Source organism: Sesamum indicum, linkage group LG7 (genome assembly GCF_026168435.1).
Source record: "Sesamum indicum cultivar Baizhima isolate 11 linkage group LG7, ASM2616843v1, whole genome shotgun sequence".
NCBI classification, from domain to species: Eukaryota; Viridiplantae; Streptophyta; class Magnoliopsida; order Lamiales; family Pedaliaceae; genus Sesamum; species Sesamum indicum.
In genome coordinates, this window is record NC_142663.1 from 14,587,459 (window position 1) to 14,604,195 (window position 16,737).

Genomic DNA, 16,737 nt, shown 5'->3' on the forward strand with positions numbered 1-16,737 from the left:
ATAATAATGGCATATAGATAGTATAAAAGTATAGATTTTGAATTTTTGATTGATCAAAGTAATTAATAAAGCACAAAATTCCACAATGTTCACTAAATTGTAGAGGTCCAGAAGAACGAACTCAACATCAGTAGTGGCAAGCGAATATCTGATATATGATTCAAGTACGAGGTAAACTCTAGCCGCTTACATTACAATATGTTATTAAACTTGCCATATGATCAATTTGAGTTCACCAAGTTCGAATTTCACTTTGAAGTTCCAAGTCAAGTTAGGCGTTTTCTCCCCAAGTTTGTAGAGTTGCCAACTAAAAAGATGATTTACAGTGATTGAAATTGAAGAACATATGCGAACAAGATCAAAATCTAGTTATAGTAAATTCTACAGCCGGACATTGTTGATGCTCTTAATGTGTAAGAGAGAACATGAAATAAAATGCACCATGATTGGTGCAAAGGCAAAAGACCCATAGGGCAACGAACGACACAAAAACAGGAAAAATTGACAAAAGAGAGATCGATCCTGGAGATGATTGTTTAATCCCATGCAGGCCTAGACTCTCTAGCAACATCATCCTTGATCCACTTTTGTATTGGTTTGATGACAAAGAAGTACTGTTAAAAGCAAAAGTAGATGAGGAGAAGAGAATTAGATATACTATTATTGATTCTCCATTTGGAAATAACATTGTTCTGGAAAATGAAAACCAGAAAGCTTACCTGGAGGGCTAAGATCAAGGGGATAAATACTTTGCCTCTGTCGTTCGCATTCGGACCTTCAATCAATTTCTGGTCAACGAGAATACCAGATTTTCCATTTAAGGAAACATCAGTGATGATATGAACCAAGTTCGGAATCCATGGAGTCCCAGTTGGAAGGATCTGCAATTCAATCGAAATGCTCAGAAACTTGAATAAATGCGAGTAGTAAGGACAAAGATGCGCAAGAAATGAAAGAAAAAGAAACCAACCTTCTCATCATGTTCATTCTTGTTACACCTCCCGCTGTTCTCAACCAAAGCAACAGGAATACCAAAATTCTAAGAACAGAAATTAGCAGAATAGTAAGATTGAGGGAAATGGAAATCCAAGAATATTCCATATCAAATTCCATGTGATGCAGAAATTTGATAGAGAAATAAAGATGTGCAAATAGAAATGAAGCAGGTTGCGGATAGAAGAGAATAGAAATTGGAGATGGTAGATGAGGTACAATAAGAACCTAACTGCAGAATCATACTTTTAAGTATTTCCCTACAATGTGGCTATTTGATTTGGAGGACATCGAGCAAGCAATAGGGGGTCACCTCTGCAATGGTCCAACTCATAATTTTGTGTTCAAGCTTACATGTGTAGTGGAAGATCAGTTCACACAATTAGTATCAGCAAACATTGGGTTATTCCAAGTCCTAACATGAAAACTGATATGATTTAGAAACAGGGTATTACTATAGTATTTATGTGTCATTTCCTTGAGACACAAGAAAGAATTTCTCCTCGTTACATCTTATTAAAACTGTTTTCTGATTGATGCTACTTTCTGTCACCCAACGTTAATGTGAAGTTCATGAAGTACCAAACTCAAAATTCAAATATACATATTTATAACTACACAAAATAAAGTGTCACTAGGAGTGATGCTTTTGCAATAGGAAAAAAGATGAAAGCATATAACATGACACTTTCTTGTGGTTAAAGAGTTTGATCTCACTGGTTTCAATTTTCATCATAAACAGTAAAACCAAAGAAAGCATTTATAAACATATCCATAATTCTATAGGCAGACAGACTACGAACTCTATCATTGTATTTGTATTTGCTTGCTACTACAGATGAGGAAATCATGACAAAACTTAAAGCATAGTAGCCCGCAGAGTAAAATTGAACCACTCAAAGAAAAACAACTAAATGGTTTTATGAGCAACAGCTTTTTATGCCTACCTTTTAGGCCAAACAATAACATAACATTTTTTGCACATGTGGTAAAAATCATTCTTTTGTTCCATTTTCTTCTCTGTTACCTATACCTGCTTTAATTTATTTACCCCCATCTTTAGAGCAAAAGGAAAATGAGAACTCAGTCAAAGATAGTTCTCTACTGTGTGAATAAATGTGTTACATAAGAATGTATTAGCATTTAAATGAATTTGCTCAAAAAAGGAGGAAGAATGCAAAAGGTATAAAATGGAAATACCTTAGCATCCTTTTTGCTTATCCTAGCTCCCTGTCGTACACATTTCAAAAGAGACTCCGATCTTTTGGAAAAGAACTCCTCATAACTCAATGCATCCGGGGGTGAGAGCTGAGCATGTGTGAGTACAACCATGGCTTTGTGCCATATTTCTTTGCCAAAGCTATCAGTAATTGCTTTCACAATCTGTTTGTCCAAATTATCAACTCTATATGTATCCAAACGATCCACATAAAGCAGAACGTCTATGGTCTTGTTCAAAAGGAACCTGCCAAGAAAGCTACGAAATAATTAAGGATGATAGGAAATACTCTTCTTGTTCAAAGGGCAAATAGTTACCCACAAAGTTTTAGGACTGTCATAATTTAATTGGACACCATAAAGCAATATGTGTAACTGACTCAAACCTTTTTATGGTGTCCAGCACCTGGTCACTGACATATCCTCCTTCAACGAGCCCTGGAGTGTCAATGATGTTCAGTGTAAAACCTGATCGTGATCGTGAAACCATCACCGGTCTCGGAGTTTCAGCCTGAATGAGTTTCATTGAGAATGAGTTCATCCATAGATAAAGAGACGTTCCATCTCAAAATCACAGCCAGAGCATCATACCTGGAAAGCACTGACAGTGACCACTCGTTCTCCTATGATAGAATTAACAGTGGAAGATTTTCCAACACCACCTTTCCCCATCACAAGGATTGTTAATGTGTTGACATCCTACAGAAATTAACAAAGAGTATCATAGCACCAACCTCAGTGCGTGAAACAAATATAAACCACCTATACTTTTACCTGACGGAAATGGACTGCTGAATTATCAACTTAAAACCAAACCAAAAATAACAAATAAAACTACAACTATCATGTAATATAAATGCTTTTACTTTCATATTTGCGCTACTCTTCTGGTAACCAAAAGGGATATAATGCAAGTAGCAAAACTCTAGTGAAGATGTTTAACCTGGTTCTTTAATTTTCCCAACAAGTCAACCAATTTCTCCTGAGTGGCTGCAGGAAACTGCTGAATTGCAGTCCATTCTCTGACCAGCTGCCCCGCCATTAATTTTCTGCCCACCAAAAAAGAAAACTCCAAATCAAAATTTGACAAAACATAAACACATAACGAGGTTGTCATGGCAGAAAATCACTTGCAGAAGCTAAATATTTGAACCGAGTTACAAAATTTTTAGTTCCACCGAAATAAAGCTAAGAAAAAAAACAGCTAATCCCCCAAAAATATCTGGACGAACTTCGAGATAAACCCATTACCCCACTTAAAGTCAAAACCCTAAAACCCCATAAATATAGAACGAGCTACAGCGCGAATCGGACGGAACAAAGAAAAAGAAACAAGAAGAAAATCCAGAGAGCAGCAATTACCGCAAAAAGGAAACCTAAACAGCAAAGAAAGGAAGGAGAAAACCGAGAAAGCTTACCAATTGGGTTCACTTCAACAGCGTACAGTTGTAAAATCAATTGAATGGCGAAAATTGGGAAGGGGAGTATGAGAGGAAAATGGGGAAGAGAAGGGTTTTAGCGAAGTACAAAATCGATAAAAACCTTATCTCTGACTTCGCGCTCGCGCTCACGCTCGCGTTCGCGGTCCCAACTCTCTCTCTTTCTCAAATGATTTGTCTTTGTGTTTAACGAATCCTGTGATCCGTGACTCCTGCTGATGCTGACCCTGACCCACCCACCCCCTCGTTTCTCTTTCTTCTTCTCTCTCTACATATATATATATATATATATATATAAATAGTGCTTATAAAGACTTCTGCCTTTGTATTGAGAAAAGAATTGTAGTGAAATTTAGAGAAATATGAATTGTAAATTTGGAATTATTATATTTACACCCTAACTTATTGCTAATTTATGTAAATTACTTCTATTTTTTTTTTAATAACTACACATATACTTACCAAAAATATCAACATCCTTAGTACAAGTCATCTTAAATTTTTTTAAAAATTACACATACATCCCTAAAAAAACATTAATATCAACATAGAGACCGCCCTATTTTTTTATTATCAAGAGTAATCTCTATAACTATGCAAAAGGTTTGTGTAAAAAAAATCATAAATTAGGAATGTAAATATAATTATCTATACAGATTATAAATACTCAATTTAACTTTATTTAATGAGAAAATAACACTTTTGATCTCACAAGTTACATTTAGCATATTTTATCCCATAGGCTAAAAAATCATAGTGCTTTGACCCCCAAAAAAATGCTATAATTTTTTATTCTATTAGACGAGATGTGCGCAATTTTTTATTTGATGGACTAAAAATGCTACAATATTTTGAGATCAAATATGTTAAACTCGTAAAGTATGAAACAAAATATATAATACCCTTTATTGCGTGGAACTAAAAATGCAATTTTTCCTTAAGGGAGTATGACTTTTGTTAAGATATTGTTATTAGTTTTCTCTCTGGCCGACTTCGAGCCGTGGGGATTGAGCAGCCGAATACTACTACCAGAGTGAAATTTGTTGGAGAATCTCGAGTCACAGTTACAGCACTGCATCTACGAGTGAACTTGATCAGGTATATAACGGTAGATGTGCGGACGATCAGATGATCAATGTAAAAGTTCACATGATTTGGGACAGCAGGTCAGATGGATAGGCTCAAATACACAGATATGATCGCCTGGGCAGTAAATACAAATGCCCTCTGATTTGTGTTCACGGACGCTGCTCAAGTTTCTATCTTTTGTTACATAAAATAACCAGTCTGTGCATGGCAACAAATCAGATGCTAAATCTACAAAATATACGTGTGCATTGTCATTTGCTGATGCACAACTTTAATCCATTTTATCGGCACAGTAAAATGGTCAAAGTCTCTGACGAAAGGGAAATACAGAAGATCACTAGCTTAAACAAGATTGCAGGAGATGTACCACAGGTATAGAGTTCGGGTCCTGGGCAAAACCAGAACAAACTTGTTATATCAGCTCCTATTTGCTGCCTTTAAATGCTGAAAGAGAGAAGAACGACCTCGTTGCTGGAAGGCAAATTGAGACAAATTTGGAATCAAAGATAAAATCAAAAATATTATCATTAATGTAAACAGCAAAGCACTATTAACCTTTTGTCGTGGTCACAGAAGCTGAGACATGTCCCTCCTGCAACTGCTGGGATAAACTTTGAGCATTGAATTTTCTAATATTCGCTTGAGCTGAAACACATAATTTTTCTATTAACATAAGAAGTCCACATCCATTGAATGTGACAACATAAAGCACTAGAGCGGCAAGAAGTGGATTCATTTCAACAGTTAATCCATCGTTTCCTGTTTCTCCTAGCCATTTTTACTTGGTTATCTTATAGTTTTGTGATTTGTTTTGAAGAGGAGTTAGTACTGGGTGGTGGGAAAAATTTGCCATTAGAAACTCTGGTACCTAGAATTTGGATCAGTTTTAGCTTTACATACCAATTCAGTACAGGAAAAGTTAAAGTTGTGGCACAAGAAGAATACCAGGATGTTCATAATCGGGGTAATTTTTCTGGTAGGTCTCATAAGTAGCCTTTTGATGTCCATTGTTCTTTGAATGAAGTGTTGCTTTCTTCAGTAGATTTTCATAACTTCTCTTACTAACAGATTTGGAGTCCTCAGTATCATCCTCTCCTTCAGAAAAGACAGACGGGCTAGACCAGCCTGTTGCGTTTGAAGCAGTCTTGCTCTTTCGAGCGAATTTTAATAGTCTCTTTAATCCTTTAGGTGCATCTTTTTGGTAGGCCATTGGAGGAGGATTTTCAGCATTGCCCCAGTCAATGACATCCTGTTCACTGCTCTCTTCAAGAAGCATTTGCGACAGAGAATGACGAACACGTTCACCTGATACTACAACTGGGGCCAGAGATCCCGGTTGGCAAATATGCTCACTGGATCTGAGGGGCTGATCTTCATTTTCTTCTATTTCCACCCAAGCTGTAGGTGCGATGGTGGGTTCTTCTTCATCCTCAACTTTTAATTCAGGCTGTACCTCCCTGTCAATGGCATCATGAATGATGGGGCTAACTTGGGTAAATGCCTCCTTGTCTCCACATCTCTGGGGACTTTCTGCAGGGCTTCTAGATTCTATATCCATATGGATTTTCAACTCTCCAGGTTCCTTCTCTTGAGGCTGAATTGGTTGATCAAAAGAGTTAGACACTGCTTCATTATCCTCAGTCAGGATCGGATCTTCAGTGCTCCTTGAAGTTTCAGGAGGATTAGAGGAAGCTTTTATTTTCACGACGGGATTAATGTTGGAGAGAGTTCCTGACCCTTTGCGAAGAAATGGCTTTGATTCCAGCGGAACAACACTTCCCTTCTTGGTAACCTTGCTGTATAAGCTAGGTTTTGCTGAGGAAGCAAGATCTTGAGGAGCGCCATGAGCTTTGCTTTTCATTGCTTTCATAGTTTTTTGCAAAGGTTGTTGTTTTTTCTCAGTAGCAATTCTGAGGTTGCTCTTACTACTGTTTTGGTTCGATTTGGTAGACTTTGCCTGTGGTTGAGATGTCTCTACTTTGGGGCCTGACCGAGAAACAGGTGCAGTCGGTTGTGATCTTCTACGAGGTGGATTACTAAGTGTTGAGGATGAAGGTGTCCGAGCAGGTGATTCTCCTGGAGTTCTAGGTGGTGGCACAGATGGCCAAGACTTACGTGTAGCAGGTAAAGATGATGCTTTTGGAGGTGCTTTCTTGACAAATCCAAGCTTTGGGCTCTCTGTCCTAGGATTTGCAGGTTGAGATGCATTATTTTGTGATTTCTGGAGTTTCTTCACATTAGTCTTTTTACCGGCATCACCTGTAGCTGCTGAAGTCTGTTGGGATTTTCTTGCATCAAGAATTTGTTGCATCGCTCTGAATTGTTTGTCTTTCTCGGCTTTCTTTGTAACAGTTTCTGCTTGAAGTTTCTCATCCCTCTTCTCCTTGTAGTGATTATAAAAGCCACCTCTCCTCTCAGCCGGAAAGCTCTGTCTTTTGCTCCTATCAGGAACCGCAGTTCGATTTTTAGCAGGCTTAGTTTCCATCATCTTCATCAACAACTCATTTAGTTCTGCTTCTTTTTGACGACTCCATTCAACTGAGGAAGTTAATTTTGCATTAGCATTAGATGATTCAGTTGGAAGATTCTCATCAGGCGTGACTACCGGACTACATGCTATTTTGTCAGGGGAGTTCAATTTGGCATCCAATCCACAAATTTCAGTCGGATAATCTTCAGAAGCAACACCAGGCTCAGCTTCACCCTCTGGTGAGCTATTTGCAGTTTCCTTACTTTCAACATTATATTGAGTCTGTGAAACAGCATCTCCAGGAACAAGATCCTGGAGACATTCAGAAGAATCTTCATCCATTCCGCTACTCCATCTTCTCAGTACAGATCTGTTAGCAGCCATTGATGCATTTAACAATGACTTTGCCTTCTGAATATCCTCTGTTTGATCCCTCTGTTTGCTTTCAAAAAGATTTATTGCATCTTGCACACTCATTCTCCTCACATTACTCTCAGATTTTATAGGTGCTCGCTCAGATCCTTCCTCATCACTATCATGTCCAACTGGGTCTTTAGGCAAAAGTGATTTTTCACGGGCGGGAATATAGTTAAGACTCTTAATAGTTATAGCAGTAGACCTTCGAGATCCAGATCGTCCAATTTGTACCCTCCGCATCGGAGATGCTGACCTCCTAGGTGAAGCAGATCTTATAAGAGTACGACTTCTATCTATCGATGGTTTTTCTTCGTCACTTGAGAAAGAAGATTCGTCACTTTCGGTTGAGCTTTGCCTCTCTACCTGAGCCACTTTAGCTGGAGAGACACCATATTTTACTGGAGTCTCTGAGGATAATGGTTTAGTGGCATAATTACATCCTTCTTTTTCTCTGACTCCATCAGTCTCCGCAAACTGTTTGTTGCTTGAAATATCAACAGCCTGATTTCCTTGTCTTAGTTCTATATACATGCCCAATGAATCCCTGGATATGTGATAATAGGTAGTCATAAGTACTTGACAGAGAATTGCTCTGAAGCGACGAAAATGCGTTTAAATTGGCCATGGCATTGATGAGCTAGAGATACCTCAAGTCAACCGCTCCAAAATGATGAGAAAACTTCTCTACATTAGTCATCTCCTCCACAAAATATCCAAAATCAGCAGCTTGGTCAAAAACAGTTGTCAATTCTCCTCTTAGTGCAGCAAGCCTCAGGTCCATGGCTCTCAATAATTCATTCCTGTAGGCAATTTTGCCAGGTTATAGAGTAATGCTAATCTTGAAATGTATGCGGTAGCAGATGAGTAAGCACACATACTTGGAAGCATCTGAGCCTTCAGTCTGCAGACATGACAACAACAGTAGTGACAGTTAAAATATAACATAAGCAGTCAGATTCTCTATCCATTAAACAATGAAATCCACTAACCGGACTTAAAAAGCAGATTACCTTTGGAGTTGATACAGTTCCACTGGAGCAGCTGTTGCCTACCAGTGAAAAGGTGAGAGAAAGAGATGGAATTAACATTCTATCAATGTAAAATGCTATTTCTGGTTATTTTCCTTTTTCCTTCACAGGTCAAGTCAGAATGCCTATGTATAAATTTGTGAAGCTTGGTGATAGTAACTTTCTAACATATGGTCATAAATTTGACCAATATGCAAATTACGGTTTAGAACTCTTTCAGATTAAAGCTCTTGTCAACAACTATTTTGTAAAATCTAATTAACAAAATATGTAATATCATGAACCTGATTCCCCAGTCTGGAGCTGATATTCTGTACCCTGAAAAGAGGAAAATGTTAGGCCTTACTTTTGGTGATCAACTCAAGGCAGAAACTAACACACTTTACCTTTGCATATAAAGAAAGGTGAAATCTGCGGGCTTCCTCCAGCTGAGATATCTCATCCTTCACAGAACTGGTAATGTGCAGTAAGTTTGCTAAACCAATTATATGCAGAAACCTGGTTGATACAGAAAAGAAAGATGCAGGTCACGGAACATAAGATCCATTTACAATTGATCACCAAAGAAAGCAAAATAGTGGGACAGGAAATATTTGCTGAACCTTATCAATACGGATTTAGTAAACCATTTATTGTCTTGATTTTCTGGTGACTTAAGTATATACTTGACGTCGGATCCTTTTGAATGCAAAGCTTTGACTTCAGCTGAATGCACTAAGAGATGCTCCAAAAGTCCTGATGCTACTTTCTCTTTCATGTTCACATTGCACACACATGCCTCGTACCTTTAGAAAGGAACTTAAAGAATAAATAAATAGATAACTTCAAGCCATGGCAGAATGGTCTACAATTAACCATGCGAACCAAGTGTTTGAAGTATAACCTATTCTGGCTGGGAAAAATGTGGAACTCAATGTAATCCAGTGGGATGTTTGCATCTACAACTGAATCCATCTTCACCAGTTATTCCTAGGGCAGAATACTGCTCAAAGCAACCTGTGGTTACTGATTAGTGCATTAGCCTTTATTTTGCAGCTACACCTAAATTATCTTCCAAATAAACCTTAACAAACACCAAAGAAGAAACATCCATTAGCATGCTTACCAAGTTTCCTAATCTTCAAGCAGTACGAACTCCATTTCCGCAGCAATATCCAAACCCACTATTCATATTTGCAAATTACCTGAGTCACGCAAACATTTCATTGATTAATTATCACTCACGCACTGAAATGCTACACGTTGAGACACTTCCAAGTAGCACAAGCATCATAAAAATGGATCTATAGCCACACCCAGTGACGAACTTATGCTAGGATGAAGCCCTATAAAGCTAAAAGGACAGCATTTGCAAATAAATTCGCAGCTTCGAGGACCAAAAAACTAAAATCAAGCCAACCATAGACATTAAATTTCGATTCACCAAAATCGTATACCGAAAATTAATAGCGGAAGTTAAGTATTTTCCTGCCACATTCAATAAAAAATTGGACCAACCGTAATAATATCAACACAAAAATAAGGAAGAGAAACAAAAATAGTACGATTACTTCCAGCTTCCAAGCTCAGATCTACGTTTGAAAAAAAAAAACACAGAACAGACGACTAAATTCTCCCCAAAAATAGAGCAGCATCGCCACCGACAAAGAACCAAAAAAAGACGGGGAACTTGGCGCAGCAGCATTCAAAAGTCAGCAGTTAAGTTGAAATCCATACATAGATACAATAACAGAATCAATCATCAGAAATGCAAATCAAGAGCACTGTACATAGAGAGAGAAACGCTTACCTGAAGTGAAGCAGGAGCTGAGCTTCTAGAGAGAGAAAGGGTGAGGCATTTTTATAGTACAAACAAGAAAAGTAAATTATTGGTGAAAGCGAGATGTCAAAATTAGATTTACGTACCATAACAAACGTGTCGATTGTGATTTATGCTTTCAAATAGTAATTCAAAACCACCTTTTTTCCGCTCTAATCAGAATCCGGATTTTATCAATGGTGGAAGGTAACTGGTAGTAATTAGTTGTGGGGTACAAGTAAGCAAGTAATATTTATTATTGAAATAAACAAAGGTCCCACTCCGATTCCCATTCCCACCCAGCACTCAAATCTATCAGCATTGGAGTTGAACACAGAAATATTTAGTTAATGATCATTATTGTGTTGCAGAATTCAACATATGGGTTGAGGACTTCTTGATGATGATGATACTGACATTCTTCCTAAATCAACAAAATTTTTCATTAACTAATTCCAAATGTAAATATATTTAGGAAATTATGTTTGATTTATTGAAATATTTCTTAATTGTTAGAAAAATTATAATTGGAACTGTTAAGAGTTGCACTTTTTTTTTTTTGGGGGTCGTGTGAATCGAATATATTGTGAAGGCCAATTAATTGGATAAATGATGAATATGTTGAATTGATTGAATTATTTTATAGTCCAGCATTCATTTGACTTAGCATCTTTGGCGCAGGTGATATGTAGGCTTAACTTTTTTAGACAAAATTACCTAAAAATATTGTTAAATATTTACGTGAAGTTAACATTTTATATAAGGTCAATTTAGTCATTATATTTATTTAAAATGAGACGAATATCCTTATTTCCGGCACTCACGCTTTATTAATAGTACTAGTACGGATTATAGAAGCATGATTTGTCGCCCTAAATACCAAATTTATCCCTCATTTGGGAAACATCAGACTTCAAAAAACATAGACAACAGGAGCAAAAAGCAAAGAGAATGAGCAAACTATGTTCCAGCGACAGACATCAACTTTACAGAGCATTCACAACTAGTATTACAACTTCACTTGAGAATTGTAAGTTATGGAGCCCCCATCTACACACAACATCATCTTAATGTCCGAGTTAGGACCACCACAACCAAAACATGGGATAAAACCCAATCAAGATTCCTAGAAATTCTAAGGCAATAAAACTAAAAAATCCAATTCCCGAGTATATATAACATAACGGTACAGTTTCATGAGATGTGGAGAGAAAGGTAATGAGCCAACTTTAGTTGGACCAGACATGGACGAGGCCGAGCCGATTTCCTGTATAGATCTCATTGCGTTCTTCATCGTAGAAGAGAGCTGTGATGTCTTCCAAGGCTTCCGCAACGGTGCTCCTGATCCTAGACGCTTTGATGCGCTTCTTTGAGTTACAGTTTCGGCCACCACAACTCGCGCTGCAGCTGCATTCACCCTCGGGAAGAGTGTTGCACCCATTAATCTTTGCGAGGCACTTCCCAGTCAAGATATTGCTGATATTGATGGAACCCACTGCACCAAACACCAAGTAACATGATTGAGTACAAGGCATAATATAGCGTGTCCGATCTCAGGATGCTAAGATGAGCAACATTCATATTGTGTTATATTAAAAAATACTCTACATCGACATCATGAAAAGTTTCTAAACATACCACCTGATGAGAGAAGATTTTGTAAATTCAGAAGAGGGAGGAACATAGTCAATACCTAGTTAGGATCATTGTAATGATCCTTGAAATTTTATGGCTCATTATCTATTGATATGGTTTTCGGAGGACTTACCATTTCCATCAGACAACGGTTCATCAGATTCGGCTTTACAATAAGAGATGATGAGGTCCTGATCGCTCGTAATGTAGATATTGTTCGTATTGCAATCATGATGCCATAAAAGGTGATCCTCGAATGAGGTTACCAGCTCCCCTCTGAAGTTCCAGACAGCGACTGTTCGATTTCTGAAGGTCAAGAATAACTGGTTCTCATATAAAAATATAAATGCAGATGGGGTCATGAATTCCGTCCTGCTAACTTCAGTCAACTCGGAAGTCCGGACCTACACAGACAAGATGTCATATTTTGCGGACATGAGGAAACATAATAGAAGGTAGAGAGCAACTTACATCAAGAATCTGCAGATTCTCATTCTCTTGCTTGACAAGAAGCTTTTCGTTGAATTGTTCAATGAAGTCGACCTTCTTATTTCTATGAAGGAGATGGCTGAAAGATTTAAGAACTGTCCCATCCTCAATTGACAGGATCTTCAAAGGAACACTACCATAAGTCTTCATAAATATCAATAGCATGATACCTGGACTGTTTGCAAAACCGCGCCCAGCAAGATCGAATAAATATTAACAATTACCATAAAACCCAAATCAGAAGGGACAAACAATATCCAAAAGAGATTTACAATCCTCAAATACACCAACCAACGGTTTTCTTGACAGTTCAACATTTTTAGATAACAGGCAAGAATTAGCATAATGAGGTGGATATATGAACTACATTGTAGCACGCCTGCTTCAGTAAGTCACATATTTATTATCAATACACTTCAAAACATAACTTTTTATCCGATCTTAAGGAAGCACGCTGCCCAGGTGAGTATTGAAATGAGAACAAACATGCGTAAATATGTAGAATATTATAGCAATATTAAAAATTACCTGATCTTAATCTCTTGAACATTTTTATCTGAAATCGAGTATAGCATTGTATAGTTTTTCAAGTCAAACACCTTGTATATGCTGAAAAACGGAAAGGTAAAAATCAGACATCAGCAACTCTGAAGCAAAGAGGGGGTGAAGCAGAATGTACCGGTAAGCTTGTCAAGTACTTACCTATCTTGTGCAGAGTACGTAAGGACCTTTCCGTTTACATCATCAAATTCTACAAAACCGGGCCACTTCAACGACTCTGACTCAAATAGTGCAAAACCAGCATCAGGTTGAGCCCTTCGTATGTATCTGAAATAGTTTGAAACATGATATATGAGTATGCTGAACAACACAAGACTAAACAGAAACCAAAAGTAAGCAGATGGAATTTCATACTCAATTCTTGTGGTTCTGCATTTCAAGGAACTAAAATTATCCGAAGCATAAACTGAAACTGTGATGAGCGAATCATTATTTTTGTTGTAAAATAAGCTCCGAATGACTTCATCAGGACCGACATTCAGAAAGCATATCCTCTCGTTAGTCTCTGCAGGCAACACAGAACACCGATAAGCCCCTTTTGTGATGCCAAGAGTTGAAACAAGATGTTGCGACTTTAAATCGGTTATCATTTAGGTACCTCTGCTAAATGCTGCACAAATACCAGATTGAGCAAGAGCAAAAACAATATCATGTGCAGCAACAATCTCAATAATTTTTGACCTTTTCTTAAAAAATGGCAATGACAAGGGACAATATCCCTTGGGATCATGAGTATCATATTCCTCCTGGACCAAAATATACCCAGTTAACCACAAACAGAAAAAAATTATATATATGAAAGAATAATAATATCAAACAAGAACTCCAGCCTACAAGATAAAATCCCCACCAATTCACAACTCAAGTAAAAAAGCTAAAAGAAATGATTTCCCTTCCTATAATGATCAAAGAAAATGAAGCAGATATGAACAACTCCATCAGATTTTGGAAGAAATTATAGTAAGAAATACACAGCCATTAGACTGGGTACTTTAGACACAATATTTCAGAATTTACTCCCCCGTTAAACCAAGGATAGTGGGATAGAAACATCTTAAAAGCATTACAATCAAACTCAACAACTTCATTTTGTTCCTTCCATGCGTGCATGCACACACAGGTCTTCCAGGATCAGAAATGAAGTTTCGAGCAATGAGCATTCATTACATTGTTCACAGCATGAAAGACTAAAACTATTAAGTTTTCATACATTTACAGAATGCTGACAGGAAACTACTAATGCCAGGTAAAAAGCACGTCATTTATTTGACAAACAATACAAAGAGTAAGGAACCCTGATATAAGCATAAGAAAACAGCGCAAAGCTGGAAGTCGGATCGGATTCCTCATTCCACCTCTTATCCTGAGGTAGAATATTACTCTTACTCTTAAAAATCAAATGATGTTTCTAGTCACATTGCACAAGCATGCCTTCTTTCAAACATAAATTATTGACTTTCCTCTCAATACGTTATTGCCCATTTATACTTCCTTACTATAAAAAAAAAAACGAGCATTACCTACCAAATACCAATCAAGCAGACTTTTTTGATGCAGAATTGAAGAATTAGTTAATTATAGTTATTCGTCTGCAAACATCTCTTTTCACATATATTTGCTCGTGAATGATTATTCATGGGTTAACAGAGAAATCACTTGCATCTCCAGAGAATGAATGCAATATATTTCATTATCGGTGGATATAGATAGATTCAGCAACATGATACAACCTAGAAACTGGCGGACGGGTGGGCAGGGAGACAAGGGTGTTAGTGAAGATACGACCCGTTCAACATGTGGCGATAAAGCAGACACTGACAGAGTTAAACCAGCTGTCACGGTTTATCCAACAGATGAAAACTTAATCATAGGAGATAACCTTCATGCAATAAATGATTTGGAGATCTAAAAGAAGTCGCAAAAAGACAGACTCACAACTACAACAGAAAGCATCACCTTCCTGCCAGATTGTAAACGACAAGTTACATAAGATTCACTTACAGATATGCCTTTCAGAAAAACCCTGTAAGTCTTTAAACCTGGAATAACAAATGCCAGTGGGAAATGGAGCATGTAACACATATACAATCCCTTAAAACTGAAGTCTCACAGCTTCATTTTTTAAATTCATGAACCAGTCACCACGCAAAATGTTAATTAATTAACTAACAGATACAACATAGAATCCAAGTTATAGGCAAACAATAATTTGCTATAAACATCCATATGGCATGTGGTTCTAAATATTTTCTGAGCAGCAAGTTTAACTTTCCCTCTGCATAAGTGACAATAAACTTTTCCATCCATTCTCGATAAACAGATCTACATATTTATCAACTTATACATGTCAGCGTTAACTGATAAGCCGAGAATAGCAAGCAAATCTTAAAAGGGTTTCTCCAATTACGATATACCTATTCAAGCCCCAAAACCCCTAGTTTTGCTCGGCGGCAACATCAATCATCACAACAACACATAACGCAGAAAAAATTCAAAGCTTTCACCAGGACAACAACAAAAAAGCCAAAAAGAAAATGGAAAGAAAAACAATCCGAAAAATATTAAATTTAATCAAATTAACCTGAAGGCGAATGTTGCGGAATCGCTCTTGGGAATCACTCATGCTGAAAGAGCGGTCTCGCTTTGACGATATCTCCCTTCTCTGCAGTTTCTTCACGCTGTTAACAAACCCATCTAAACCACCTCGGGGCCGTTTCTTGGCCACCACCCGTCGCCCAGAGCACGGCCGCGGACTCGCCGTTATTCTCCTCCCCTCCATCTCCGATTATTACAACTCTAAATCACACTCTCTTTTCTACAAAGAAATCTGAACCCTACAAAAATCTACACATAGACAAAGCAAACAAACACGTATCTTAGCTTGAATTTAACATATCAAAGATGACCCATCACTCTGGTGAGGAAATAAACCCTAAATCTTTCGACCCAGAAAAAAAAAAATAGTTGGCGTTTCTTCACCCACCCAAGGTCCAGAGAGCAGATTTCAAACAAGAATTAAGAGAGAAAACTCGCTCTCTCCGATTTCTAATAATTGGGTTTCTTGACATACATCTTATCTGTTTATATACTGCCCATTTATGTACTTTCTGTATGCATAGACGACCCATACATATCGAAAAGTTCTGTGTCTATATCTGTATGAGCAAGGCAAACAGTGGGAGCTCCATTCTGAGGAAGAGCCGAGCGCGAGAGAGAGAGAAGAATGCGTCGGATTTTATAAGTATTTGACGTCCACTGGAGTTCAAAAATCAAAATCCAGATTGACAATATTTGACGGTGCAATATTTATTCTTTTTTTTTCCCTTCCCTTTTCTCTTCTCTTTTTTCTTCTTTTTTTTTTCTAAAATTTAAGTATAATTACACATAAATTCTCGTAGTTTAAAAAATTATGTTTAATACCTCTAATATTTATTTTTGCCTCTACTTATTAGTCAAAAATTACCGAATTTAAAACTATTAACACAAGAATTGGATAAAAATTTATATTTACTCTCAATTTAATTTATTATTAATTCATTGCAGGTCAAATAAATTTTTTTATAACTAAATTATCATATACATCTTCACATGTTAGCGAAT

General features: G+C 37.3%; 3 protein-coding genes across 11 annotated transcripts; all 3 read right to left on the minus strand.

Annotated features, from left to right (window-relative positions):
• Nucleotides 1-347: 347 nt before the first annotated feature.
• Nucleotides 348-3,872, minus strand: TOC34 (translocon at the outer envelope membrane of chloroplasts 34). 2 transcript variants are annotated; one of them, XM_020695386.2, is made up of 8 exons: nucleotides 3,630-3,872; nucleotides 3,155-3,260; nucleotides 2,803-2,910; nucleotides 2,598-2,722; nucleotides 2,194-2,470; nucleotides 971-1,039; nucleotides 720-881; nucleotides 348-614 (listed from the first exon to the last, which is right to left on the minus strand). In XM_020695386.2, the coding sequence occupies exons 2-8, from the start codon at nucleotides 3,251-3,253 to the stop codon at nucleotides 537-539; spliced, it is 918 nt and encodes a 305-aa protein (XP_020551045.2). In that variant the 5' UTR covers nucleotides 3,254-3,260; nucleotides 3,630-3,872; the 3' UTR covers nucleotides 348-536. The 2 variants fall into 2 exon arrangements, with proteins under 2 accessions (XP_020551045.2, XP_020551046.2); XM_020695387.2 differs by having other exon boundaries at nucleotides 2,194-2,458; nucleotides 3,630-3,870.
• Nucleotides 3,873-4,846: 974 nt separating this feature from the next.
• On the minus strand, nucleotides 4,847-10,579 carry LOC105166951 (uncharacterized). Of its 6 annotated transcripts, none has more exons than XM_088882745.1 (12): nucleotides 10,560-10,579; nucleotides 9,760-9,838; nucleotides 9,538-9,650; nucleotides 9,257-9,439; nucleotides 9,041-9,152; nucleotides 8,939-8,972; nucleotides 8,616-8,674; nucleotides 8,505-8,527; nucleotides 8,274-8,426; nucleotides 5,685-8,170; nucleotides 5,295-5,384; nucleotides 4,847-5,210 (listed from the first exon to the last, which is right to left on the minus strand). In XM_088882745.1, exons 3-12 carry the CDS (start codon nucleotides 9,606-9,608, stop codon nucleotides 5,164-5,166), a joined length of 3,258 nt encoding a protein of 1,085 aa, XP_088738871.1. In that variant the 5' UTR covers nucleotides 9,609-9,650; nucleotides 9,760-9,838; nucleotides 10,560-10,579; the 3' UTR covers nucleotides 4,847-5,163. The 6 variants fall into 6 exon arrangements, with proteins under 6 accessions (XP_088738871.1, XP_011084777.1, XP_011084778.1 ...); XM_011086475.3 differs by lacking the exon at nucleotides 10,560-10,579 and adding an exon at nucleotides 10,444-10,522 and having other exon boundaries at nucleotides 9,538-9,636; XM_011086476.3 differs by lacking the exon at nucleotides 10,560-10,579 and adding an exon at nucleotides 10,444-10,522 and having other exon boundaries at nucleotides 8,637-8,674.
• An 825-nt stretch (nucleotides 10,580-11,404) lies between these two features.
• Nucleotides 11,405-16,395, minus strand: LOC105166952 (uncharacterized). 3 transcript variants are annotated; one of them, XM_011086479.3, is made up of 9 exons: nucleotides 16,208-16,395; nucleotides 15,719-15,981; nucleotides 13,736-13,883; nucleotides 13,492-13,642; nucleotides 13,279-13,404; nucleotides 13,105-13,185; nucleotides 12,559-12,751; nucleotides 12,221-12,491; nucleotides 11,405-11,947 (listed from the first exon to the last, which is right to left on the minus strand). In XM_011086479.3, the coding sequence occupies exons 2-9, from the start codon at nucleotides 15,914-15,916 to the stop codon at nucleotides 11,682-11,684; spliced, it is 1,434 nt and encodes a 477-aa protein (XP_011084781.1). In that variant the 5' UTR covers nucleotides 15,917-15,981; nucleotides 16,208-16,395; the 3' UTR covers nucleotides 11,405-11,681. The 3 variants fall into 3 exon arrangements, with proteins under 3 accessions (XP_011084781.1, XP_011084780.1, XP_011084779.1); XM_011086478.3 differs by having other exon boundaries at nucleotides 16,121-16,395; XM_011086477.3 differs by having other exon boundaries at nucleotides 15,719-16,395.
• Between the last annotated feature and the right edge of the window lie 342 nt (nucleotides 16,396-16,737).